The following is a 12,490-nucleotide window of genomic DNA, read 5'->3' as shown; positions in this document are numbered from 1 at the left end:
TATTTAACCTACTAGTTGAGTTACATGCATACTGTGGCAATGTCATAGTCTAGGACAGTGAAATTATATTAAAGAAAAGCTTGTTTGCTAAGAATAATATTAGGCTACTGGAGCAGTAAGTAATGGGAAACTTGACTTAAAATACTTTTGATTATTTTAGTTTTGTACTTTGATTACTGCATTAGACTAAACACCCAGTCCAACAAGTGCTCATTTTTCCTTTGGAACCTCCCTTTTGATGAAAGATTTTCCTAATAATGGGTCAGGGAAGATTATTATTAAAAAAAAAAAATCTGGCCCGCTCGGAACACCTGCTGATTTTAATGGGAGATAGAGAAATGAACCCCATGTTGTCTTTTACCGTTTCTGTTTCTTCTGATATCCACCAGTAACTTGAGCACAAAAAACTGCCTAGCTACGCAAGTAAATTATGGGAATCAAAACACACAGAAAAGGTAAAGTTCAAAATAAGTTTGTAAATTACTTCTATGCTGCAAAGGCTGTATTAGCTCCTGCAACTTTTATAGCAACTGCAGAGGGCAGTTTACATTATGGCATCTATTTCATTACTACTTTATACATTGCTGCAGATCTTGCATCTGCTTAATAATTTCACCTATCTCCTGACACCCACCATGTATCTGGTAGCCGTTTGCTTCTCTTCAAATGAGGAAATTCTACATCCCACCAAGGTCTAGTAACCTCTTTTTCAGACAAATGGAGTAGAAGATGGGGATAAGAAAGGGGGTCAAGCTGAAATTTGTCATGGGAATGTAATCCTAAAATTATTCAACATTTCACTTCCTTAGACTTCCCTTTTCAGTTTTTCTTAATCTTTGACTTTTGTTCTCCCTATGCAAATACAAATCTTATAGGACTTTACAATTCAAAACACCATCACAATTTTCACTAAGACTTTATTATTATACATTAGCAAGGACATAAGATTCATAGACAAGTGTTTACATCGCTATTTTACTTTGATGGACCCATTATTTCCCATCTCACCCACCACAATCCTGTTCTGGAAGCAGGCTTCAGAGCTTCCTTTTGTATACAATAGTTATCTCAGTCTGTCCAAGTAAGTAAAACTCCAGCTGGAAAAGCAAATACACTATGTGGCGAATAATAATTAAAAAAAGATGCTTAATACTACATTTCTGAAGGAGTTTATTTGCTATACAAGGTTAATAAAAGTCAAAACCAAAAATCATCTGCTCCACTGCTCCTTGTACTTGCTCTTTCTCTGCTTTTTAACCGTAACATGTCCATGACACTGCGTGCATATATGTCTCGCAAATTAACATTGATATTTGAATCGCTGGATGAGTTCTTCATGAGTTTCTTTAAAGCTTCACGCTGCCGAAGGGCAGCTTCTTTTATCTTCAGTGTAAAGTAACAGGCAGAAAAACGGTCATTTATTATAGCTATTGGCAAAGCCAAAACCAGTATTCCTGACAGTATACACATAAAGGCCACTACCTTACCAATGGTAGTGTCTGGTCTAATGTCACCATAACCAACAGTTGTCATGGAAGTTGTTGCCCACCACCAAGCACCAGGTACGCTTGTGAAAGTTGTGCCTGGCACGCCTTGCTCAACAAAGTACTCTACAGTGGAAAATATAGAGATTCCTACAGAGAGGAAAAGCAGCAGAAGGCCAACCTCCTCGTAGCACTGTGCTATAGTCATTCCAAGAGACCGCAAGCCTGAAAGACAAGAAATGCTGTCAGTAGGTTGATTTATGTAGCTGTTGTTGTAACTCTGCAAAACATCTCTTAGTTAAAGCCACTGCCTTACGTTCTTCTTTGACTGCTAGTGAATGTGTCTTAAGAAAAAGGGGTGCTGCTCTCAACACTAATGGGAAAATGTGATTTTAAAGAAACAGATTGAAATGTTAGACTGAACCACTGACATCATCTCCATTTCCTTGAGCATAAAAATTCCCCTCATTACTTATTGTTTGAACTACGTACACATGATTTAGAAAAACTAACCAATCTTGATTTACTAATTGGCTATAACAGAAGATCTAGCACAGTTTTTAATAAGCTATCTAAAAAAGCATTTAAAAACACACTAAAAACACTGCTCCCTATTTCTGAGCCTGAATGTGCCAACCTCCTGTTTTCCAGTCATTGTCATATTTTTCTGTTGGATCAAGCATCCCTCCATTACTGAATTTGTGTTCCCAGGTGTGTGGTTAGAGCCCAGTTTAGTCACTCAGTAACTTTGTCTTCACTCAGGACTGCTTTCAATCCTTTTATAGTTCTCCCAGCCTCTCTTTGATCCCACTTCACCTCCAAAACCTATCAATATCTCCATCTGTAGTCATCAAAACAAATACAGTATTCCACCAGCAGCTGCACTTGTGCCAGCACTGGAGAAAGCAAAGCCTCCCAATGCAAACATGGTATTCCGTTAATTCACTGACATATTGCATCAGTCCTATTGCCCGTGAGCAGCCCAGGGAGTCTGCGTGCAGCTGACCACTCTCCACAACCCATGACCCATTCCTTTTAAAGCTGCTGCTTCAAGGCTAGACTGCCTGACAAAACAAGCAGGAAAGTAAATCCAATAAATAGTGCAACGGATAAATGTTGCATACATAAAGAGAGAAGATAACAGGGTACCAACTCAGCTGAGACACATGAGAGTCTGAAATTACTCTTTGAATCAAAAGTGACTTTGGCTTAGTTTTTAATACTTTTCTTTAAAAATGTGCTGTTTTCTTTAATAAATGAGAAAACCACAATGCTTATGAATTACTCTTCATGGGGTACAGCGGTGTTCGTAAAATAGCTTATTGGAGCTCTGCCTCTGCTTGCAGACTTCATATGCCCATTAGAGTAATAAACAATTCGAGTTGCTTTCCTTCCTTCAATCTCAAACCACAAGGTGTTAAAATTTCTTCTTGCTTTTGGCTTTTTCTTTACCCCTTCAGGTCTAATGGGTTTTAAAGTTTTTGTTCATGTACAGCAAACAATGGAAGTACCCGCTAGAGTTTGTGGGGAATGTTTCCTTTTTAAATGTTTTCTTCTACCAACTGCAGTTAAGGACTTGCCCATATCCAGGTTTTACAGTGCTATAACTATGACCTGTTGGTTAGAATGCTTATGATGATGATACGGCTTAAATCTGCAATACAGGGGGAATAAGGTATATCAGTGTATTTTTTTCTCTGTTAATATGACTGTCTCCACATTTTGAAAATGCATTAATATGAGCAATGCAAAAGCTGTGTGAGAGAACTGCAATGATCCAGATCAAACTCCCATCTTCCAAGGCAATCACTAACATCCATTGTCCTGTAAAACTTCGTACTGAACAAGGTAGAAGTGTAAGTCCTTTCAGATGACCTAGGAAGAAGATATTCCAGTTTGAAATTACTTCTGTAGCACTTCCTTTCACAGCATAAATGAGTACTATAAATGCCAAGGCTTGCCCCTTATGATGGATCTTGAGAATACTATAGCTAAACCCCAGTGCAACTCTCATACAAACCACGTCAAAATAAGGAGGAACAGGGCAGTGACTGCTAACTCTGTATCACATCGATGACACCTTCAGTAAAGTATTTTTTTCTATGGTTAATTATTCTGACTGTTAAGGAGTCAGATTTTTTAAAATTATTCTTAATTCTATTATCCTCACCTAAAACAGACACATCTCCTCATGTCTCCAGATGAAGTCAGGAGACATTTTTAGACATATCTATGAATCAGACATGTTATTGGACTTCACAGCTCATTCTAAGTGGGAATCAGTTGGTGTATTCAAATGAATAATGTATTCTGTTATATTATTTTGTAACTTTTTAACAAGACTCTGAGCCCTAGCACACAGCCAAACTAGGTCTGTTCCAGCACAGACACCTCAGCAAGTCTTATGACTTCCCATGAGAACTCCTTGCCAGGAGCTGTAACAGCTTGGTTACTTGTGCTGGAAGGTGCTAAGGTGTGGTAACAGAGCTGGCATGGGGCAGGCAAGCAGATCCAGCCTGGGGCCAGCAGGAGGAACGGGAAATGTTTCTGCCATGCAGGTCATGTTCCATCTCTCTACTGCCCTAGGAGACTTGGTAAAACAAACTGATGAGCTTCAGTTTACACACAGTATTCAAATCATCCTAAATTTTTGGCACTAAATGTGCTCAGGTTTTGCTTTTTCCTGTCTCCAGAGGCATCTCATCCTAACATACGCTACACCCTTCTCTCAAACATATGTCCATTGCCTTCACAAGTAAAATGCTCACATCCTAGTTCCTCTCAAGGAATCAATCTGTAAGTGCTTCCCAGAGGAGGACCAGCAAAGCTTCACACAAAACATGGCCCCAGGAGTAAGGCAACAGCTGAGGAGCATCAGAGAATGTGAGAAATGAAGGTTCAGTTCTCACCTATTCTTGAAGCCACACAGATCCATAATTTTGATATCTCAGAAGAGTGATCTCACCCTCTAGCTATACATTTTCTGGATAGAGGTATTACTGGTCTTTCAGTTGTTCCTTGATGAAAGAAGCACTTTGCATAAATAATTACACACTCACACCAGTCTAGGCCAGGTATTTCTAGGCATGACATCCCTCCTTTTAGCTGGGTTCAGCTTTCAAAGGGGCAGAAATTACCACTTCATTTCTTTATCTGTCTCTTCTCCACAATAAGGGTTTAGTTGCCATTCCTTTAAAGTGAAGAAAAGAATGGATATGTTTTTTCCTGACTCATTTCTGCCCCAGGCTGCTGTTGTGACCCGAACTTTGCTATGGGTCTGCACAGTATTACAGAGACGCTCTCCTTGTGATTGTGAACACCCCAGCTTGGTGAAAGAGGAGTTGCTGCCTGCAGCCACAAATTTTCTCATCTCTTTTCTTCTGATCTTGCACTCCTCTTGCCACATAAAACAGGTGAGCAGTGCATGAAGCTTTGTCTGGCCTGGGAGTGCAGGAGTCAGAAAGAAGCTTTGCTGGGAGGTAGCTTTAAGCTGCCAGATCCAAAGCAAGAGAGCAGAAGTGTTGCGAGAGCCATCCCTGAACACAGAGATTTATCAGGACTGCCTAGGTATGTGCAAGGAGGGTGGTCTCGGTGTGTGGTAGTTATGGGGTTCACCTTGTATAGCAGCTGTTGTTTGGAACCATTTTAACAAAACCTTCTGCTACGTGCCAATAGTGGTTAGGAGCAGGGCTTCAGCTCTGCGAGTGTATGCTTCTATTTTGATTTATTAGGACTACATTTTAATTTAGTAGCAGCATTTCCTCTGACAGAAGATTGAAACAATGACTTTCTGCATTTAATTATTTAATTTCTGCATTTAATTAAAAATTATACAGATTTTATTTAGTCTTTGGGGCCGAATTGGGCAGCAACTGAACTACCAAAGAAGTAAGCATAGCGATAGTAATGCTGCTTTGGATGATTTAAATACATATGTATGTTGCTTCTGGTGTGTTGGAACTGGTACTTTGGTTCCACTAGAAAGATGGTAGCTCACTTTCAGATTAGGAGACTAGATTTTTACATAAATAATTCACTTCTATGTAACATGAAATTACTAAACTCAATATTAATGGCATTCAGTATTGCTATATAAACTGTGGAATAGTTTAATGGATTTAAGAATAAATAGACACAAAAGTTTAGGCCACCCCTGAAAATTAATATACCTGAAATTAGCAGTTATTATAGAAACATCTGGTTTCAAGTTGATAGAAAGAGCTATTGAAGAAAAATGCAATGAACTGGAAACTTTAGAACTGGAATCAACACACTTTTGGATCACTATTTTGTTATTCAGCACTAAAGTGCTGAGATGAGTTAAAATCTTTTTCTTATTTTCAAAATAAAATTAGAAAGGAATGCATGCACATTACAGCTACCATCAAACGTGGGTAGCAGCCTTTCTTGCACAAAAAAAAAAATATCCCACCGAACCCTGCAAAAATTATAATGAAGCAAAACAATCTCATTGACAGACCGAATCATTACAAGCATCCTTTCAACTGCTTTCTAAGGGACAGTTATGCATCAGTATAGGCATAATCTAGGGTAGGCACGTAAGATTAAGATACTTCCCAAATCACTATGACTATGCATTAAAGCTGCTCCCCGACATTGGTAGGCAGGTTCACTGCCTTTCAGTGGGAACAAAAAGAAAGAGAGACAAAAGAAAGAAAGATTCCGCTACTGTGAGCACGCTGTAATGCCTGCTGCATTTGGGCCAGATCACAAAGACGGTGGAAATGGCTCTCCAAAAAAACAGGAGAGGCATCAGCCCATTCCTTCTTCATGGCAGGAAATCCTGGAAGGGTACACAGAGTGCCACACAAGAATGATCATCACTGTCTTCAGAATAGTCTAATATTGCAGGACAAAGAGCATAAGTTACTATTAGGATCTAATTTTTCAAAGTTCCAAGTGTCAGTTGAACATTTCTGTCAAATTCATCTCCATATTCAGCACTGATTTAAGTGGGGAACATACTTCAATCATTTTGAAAATTCCACATGCTGGACAATATCATGGTATGAAGAAGGTGTGGTGAGAGCTCCACACCAACAGGTGAACGCTGGCAGAACCTGACACTGCTGCTCTGTGCTACACCTTGGTCCAACTCAGTAAGCAGCCCCCTGCTGCGTTCCACACACCACAGAGATACCAGTGCGTTCAACAGGGCAAGAGCCCCTTAACCCACTGCCTGCTAAGATTCAGTTTAAACGGTTTTCTTGAAAAAGTCTCTACCACAGTTGTTTTCAGGATCTATGATGTACAAAATCATGACATATTTCTCTGCATATACCTTTTAACAAACCAAATTGTGACCGATAATGATAAGCTGTCATTAGTGGGCCTTTGATAATACAAAAATTGTGGGCCAATGATCTCTGCTTCTTCCCTTGCTTCATCCCTAATAAAATCAATTCAAATATATGTTTGTAAATTTATGACATTGTGAATGACTGGTGGATGATTTACACTGTGCAAGTTTGGGGCCTGTTTTTGCAAATGTTCTATGCAAACCATGTGCACTGGCTTTATGAAGAGCTAAATTTTATCAGAGAAGGCCCTTGCCACTCAGTGTCCAAAAGTATGATTTTCACAAGCCATTACTGCTGATTGAATGAAAAAGGTTAGGCAGAAATGCACACAGAATTGACAACTGCGCCCAGGGACAACTGCTGCAAGCAGCAAAAATGAGAAGTACCAGTGCCATGGCCAAAAGTACCTGTTGAATGTCTTCCCAGCTTCAACATCCGCAGGGCTCTGAGCAGTCTCAGAACTTGGACAATGCGCCCCACATTCTCCAGTTCTTGGGAGCTCTCCCCACCACACAGGCTTTCCACCAGCAAGGTGATGTAGAAAGGTAAAATAGCAAGGAGGTCTATGATGTTTGCCACACTCCTTAGGAAACGACACCGATCCCGTGCACACAGGAACCTCAGAACAAACTCCACTGTGAACCATGCAATGCACAGGTACTCTAGGGCATCCAGTAGTGGTGGTGCCAGCCAGCTTAGCTCTACTGAAATCAAAGCCATGTTGGCAATGGACACAACAACGAAAGCCATGGACAGAGTGCCGAAAGTCCTGGCTGCTGCAGAGGAGCCAGGCTTTTCCAAAACTTCCCAAAGTTTCTGTCTGACACTGGGACATAGGCTACCAGAAAAGTCCTCTTCTTCATCCTGGGCATCCAGTTCTTCTGCATCTTTCTTGATGTCTAAGGCTTCACTCAGCTCCTTTCTCCTGAAGTACCTGCACAGGAACCCCCACAAATAATTTTTTTAACACCAATAGGCATATGTTTTTCTCTGCTATGCAAGGCATAAGGGTACATGTCAAAGTGTACCTTACATGAGCTCAGAAAACCCTGATGTCAAGCGTATGGTTGAAGATTTTATTAACTGAGACCCTGCAGCATGTTTCCACTGTCCTGATACTTCTGTTGCCCCATTTCACATCAATGACAGCTTGTATGTGCAGAGTAATTTTATTCTGATAGAGTGTTACTCATATGGATCATGTTGACTACAGTGGGATCTAACATGCATTCTTGTAAGCAATCTGGGAACAACCAGACCCTCTGTTTTTGAATTGTCCTCATTTTTATTAATTATATTGCATTTTTATTGTGTTTCTGTGTATTTCCAATACTAACAGGAAAGGCATAACAAAAGTCATGCATTTCATGAAGTTCTGATCAATACATGCTAAGATGACGAGTTCTCTTTCTTTCCTTAAATATGTGGGTCCACACACAATGAAGTGTACATGCATCTGTGCCAAGTAAAACTTACAGATTGTAAATGCACAGTTGAGGGTTTTATTAGCGCAACGGTATATTTACAGAACAATTTCATTAAACAAAACCATTCCCAAAGTACACTGAAAAAAAAAATTTTTCTTTTTTATCTGTATTTCTTGTCTGCTGCAAATCTCAAGCCTTGACAAAGGGGCTATGCAATTTTGCTTTCGTTTGATACACAGAAACTCCTGCAAATGCCTTGTACCAACAAAGAAGTAGAAGCTTTCAGTTACACCTACCAGGGAAGGATAAGAAAAAGATGAAACCTAGTATCCAACTCTCTCAGCTGCAGAAACTGGGGTAGGATAACTGCAGTACCCTTTTGGGGTGGGGTTGCTTCTTTGTTTCTAATAATTTTTATATAATCCCTTTAGATAAACAGCAGTTACACTCTTCAGAGAATTCATTTCTTCAATACTAATAATAAAACCAGTAACATTAAAAATGGTGGAAAAAATTTAAAATTAACTGCAAATAGAATTAACAGAAACGTCCTGGGTGTGGTTCAGTCAAAACCCACCTCTTTCCCAAGCTGGCTGTTAGATTTTTGCCCAGTGAGCCATGTTCCTGCCGTTGCTGCCCCCTCCCTGTAAGCTGCTACATCCATGTGTGATGCTTTCCATCACAGCTTCTCCTGGAGCCATGCCACCCACATTCAGGCTGGCAGGTGACCACCCCTCCTTCTGCCTCTCCAGCCTGGATCTGGAAATCCTCCAGAATGAAAAGTGGGGGTGGGGAGGCTCCAAACCCTCCCAGCACTGTGCCTGACTTCACGTCCAATCCCTCTAGCTACAGTAACCTCAAACTGGATGGCTGAAGGGACATCTCTCACAACCTTTTTCATCTCCGACACTGTCCTCTCCAAACATTTTGAGCTTTCAGACTTTGCTCCTGTATAGGATCTCGCTATCCTCACCCCACTGCCAACTGGACCCTCAGCAAAGGTCAACAGTGACTTCATCCAACACATCTCCTCCCATTTTTTTCCATGCATCCACCTCTAGAGCACTATTCAGGGCTGAACTCATCCAGCTGTGAGCACACTTTTCCCAGTGCTCTGCTGCCTTGCCTACCCTCACTGCTGAATCTCTCATCTGAGTGTCCCTGCACACAAGTCAACGCTGAGCTCACCCAGCCCACAATCCCGCATGCCACATCTTCCCACAACTCACCGGTCTCTGCAGCAGGAATCGATGCTGAGCTCATCCAAACCCCAGTACTGGATCTCTTGCAGGAAGGAGAGTGCACAAAGCTGCTCCATCACATGCAGCCTCCCTGTCTGGTAGTAATTCAGGATGTAGTGAAATGCCTGTGAACTCCGGTCAAAAAAATATTCATTCTCCACAAGGTTGGCATCATCGCAAAGCTCAAGGAGGCCAGAGGCCACATCCCGAGCAGCAGAGACCACTACGGCCAGTTTGCCAAGGCGGGTGTCAGGGTAGCAAGACAAAGTTTGCTGGGACATCACAAAGCGGCTGCCTCCCACATTGATAGTAAAGCAGTCTAAGGAGGGAATGACCTTGTGGAGCACAGGCCCCTGCTCTTCCTCACTGGAGAAAACACTGGAGTCCAGGGAGCCCAGGGACGTGCTACTCCCCGGTTCCTCCAGGGATGCTTGGGAAGAAAGAGACATGCAGCAGGGAGGCGACTTCATCCTGTAGCTGCCAGCAGCAGCCCACACTCTCCTGGATCAAAAACACAGCAGAAGTGCAGAGCAGCCTGCCCCGCCGGGGGCGGGCGGCCGGGCCACACTAGAGAGGTGTCACTTCGCTTTGGCTACCGTCCCAGGGCCACCTCACCGTCCCTGCTTCCTCCGAGCGACGCCTCCATCCGAGGTGCAGGTCAGGCAGGGTGCTGAGCAGCCCGGCGCTGCCCGCGCCTGTGGGGACACAGCGGGAAGGGCGCTGGTACCCGGCGCGCTGCCCGCCCCGGGGGCCGTCGGGAAGCGCCCGGCACCCTCTGCCGTCTGCCGGGGCTGGAGGGAACCGACCGGGGCGACACGCCACGGCACCCCGGCTTCAGCGGGGTCCCCGGGCACCAGGGGCCGCCCCGCCGCGCCCACCCAGGGGCTGCGCCGCCGCCCGGCCCTGCCCCGCAGCTCCGCCCCTCGCCCCCCGCGCCGCTGGGGCAGCGGCCGCGCACCGGGCGCCTCGGCGCGGCTGCGCCCCCCGCCAGCCCCGCCGCCCCGCCGGCCGCCCCCGCCGCCCCGCCGCCTTACCTGGGCGCCGCCCGCCGCCGTCGCCTGTCGGGCAGCCTCCGCCCGCTCCCCCGGCTCCAAACTTCTGGGCAGCGCCGGAGCGCCTCCATGGCGGGTCATGTGCTGCGGGGGGCCGGCGGCGGCGGGGGGGCTGCGCGGACGGGGGCGGGCCGGGCCGCGCTGCCGCCCTCCCCGCCGCGGGGCTGAGCCGCCCCCGCCCCCGGCCCAGCCCGCAGCCCCGGCGGTGGCAGGCGCGATGCCCGGGGCCGGGGGGCGGTGCGGGGGTCGCTGCCTGCTCGGCCGCCCCTGCACCCTGCTGGGCTCCCTCCGGCAGCAAACCAGACCTGCGAACTTCGCCAGGGCAGTCGCTGGGCGAGTTTGAAGCCGCCCCCCCTTTAGCATACGTAAAACCAAACATGTTTCTAAATAGATGCTGTATCCCCGCTTACGCTACTCCCACGACCGCAAGTCTGAAGTCACTCAAGTAAAAGTCATTGTAAAGGCTGGCCGAGGTACGCCAGACTGCGCTGCAGCCAGCGTGGTTTCAGAAACACTCCGGGGTGCCTTTGCCACCGTCCTGTGCCGGCTTCGTAGCTCCTCAGTTACACAGCGCAACAGTTAGGTCCACCTCCTGACTGCTTTTCCTCTTCTACGAAACAGTTATTGCTGGCAAATTTTAAACACTTGCTGTTGCGTATTTGTGGGTTTTGCTGCCTGTTACCTACCCCTCGCCTGGCCGGGTGGCTGCCGGCGCTGCGGCAGAGCCCACCAGGAGGGGGGATTCTGTTGCGTGCAAAATGTGGCTTTGTTTGTCCTGCCACCGGCTTTTGACCCCCAATCACCTGTTGCATGCAGCTGCATCCAGTTATGTACCTTTCTAACATTTATTTCACAGTTCATCTTTTGGAGATTGGTAATCTTCCATATTTTATCTGAACATTAGCTGGACATTTACCATATCACCGTATTGCAACACCTGCAGCAACCTCTCTACTCAGCACCTGCTGGTATAGAAATCTGCTCCGGGTGACTTTTGCTAAAAGCATTCACTGATCAGAGAGAAACTGGAGGAGAACAGCAAGGGTGAGGTTTGCAAGTCATGCCCCCCTCCCCCTCCCCCCCCCCCCAAAAAAAAAAAAAAAAGGTGGGATAGCTATGGTGGAGGGGAATGGGCATTATAACAGTTTTCAGATACATAAAAGGCTGCTTGCAAAGGTGAAGAGTTTCTCTGTTCTCCGTGGCAGCACTGGACAGGTGTAGAAGTAATGGGGTTGAATGACAGGAAGGACATTTAGGGTAGCCATCAGGAAGGCTTTGGTGAAGCAGTGGAAGATGTCATTTGGGACATTGGTCTCTGTCACAGGCCATCACAGAACCGACTGGACAAGGATCTGTCAGGAAAGTGGAGTTGTGGTGCTCACTTTCCTGAGGCAGGCTGGAAAGGTGAGATGACATCCTGAGACCCTTTCCGGCTCTATAATTCTGTATTTCAAGTGTATCATAAAGAAAAATAATTACTTATTTGAATAGACATTCTACTTTTTATCGTTTAAGACAATAAAATTGAAAAATAATTTAAGTGAATAATCACAAAAATTTGAATTCATTTTCCATCAAAACTATCAGAAACTGCTGTTATGTAGTCAGCTTGCAGGTGTAGCCCATTTTTACTCTAGGGTTGCCATTCAGGAGTGCAGTCCCTCTGACAGATAGCACTTAAGCCAACACTTGACTGAAAATAATAATTAAATAATTCATTGAGACCATCAGTAAGACCAATTCATTAAGACCATCAGTGAGAAGTACCTCAGAACAGCAAGATGCCTTACTTAGTGTAATAGACCCATAATTGTTCACTCATCAAAGTACTCATTCAACCTCTTTTCAGACTCCTCTTTTCGGTAGGCATTCTTTACATCAGCCAGAAAGACTTTTTCAGGCATATTTTCTCCATTAAAAGCGAGATCTGAAAACACTCCCCTCCAATCACCACGATTCAAGTGA

At 44.6% G+C, this 12,490-nt stretch overlaps 1 protein-coding gene across 2 annotated transcripts; it reads right to left on the bottom strand.

Annotated features, from left to right (window-relative positions):
- Positions 1-900: 900 nt before the first annotated feature.
- On the bottom strand, positions 901-10,807 carry KCNV1 (potassium voltage-gated channel modifier subfamily V member 1). 2 transcript variants are annotated; one of them, XM_055801047.1, is made up of 4 exons: positions 10,508-10,807; positions 9,462-9,568; positions 7,213-7,739; positions 901-1,709 (listed from the first exon to the last, which is right to left on the bottom strand). In XM_055801047.1, the coding sequence occupies exons 1-4, from the start codon at positions 10,604-10,606 to the stop codon at positions 1,198-1,200; spliced, it is 1,245 nt and encodes a 414-aa protein (XP_055657022.1). In that variant the 5' UTR covers positions 10,607-10,807; the 3' UTR covers positions 901-1,197. The 2 variants fall into 2 exon arrangements, with proteins under 2 accessions (XP_055657022.1, XP_055657021.1); XM_055801046.1 differs by having other exon boundaries at positions 9,462-10,168; positions 10,508-10,617.
- Between the last annotated feature and the right edge of the window lie 1,683 nt (positions 10,808-12,490).

This window comes from Falco peregrinus, chromosome 3 (genome assembly GCF_023634155.1).
Source record: "Falco peregrinus isolate bFalPer1 chromosome 3, bFalPer1.pri, whole genome shotgun sequence".
Classification (NCBI taxonomy): Eukaryota; Metazoa; Chordata; class Aves; order Falconiformes; family Falconidae; genus Falco; species Falco peregrinus.
The sequence above is the reverse complement of the archived record's forward strand: the minus strand, read 5'-3'. Positions and strand labels throughout refer to the sequence as shown.

Coding starts and splice junctions, on each gene's coding strand:
- KCNV1 (XM_055801046.1), bottom strand. CDS start 9,943: ATGAAGTCGCCTCCCTGCTGCATGTCTCTTTCTTCCCAAGCATCCCTG. Junction 7,740..9,461: donor GATTCCTGCTGCAGAGACCG/GTGAGTTGTGGG, acceptor GTTCCTGTGCAG/GTACTTCAGGAGAAAGGAGC. Junction 1,710..7,212: donor GCTGGGAAGACATTCAACAG/GTACTTTTGGCC, acceptor CTTGTCTTTCAG/GCTTGCGGTCTCTTGGAATG.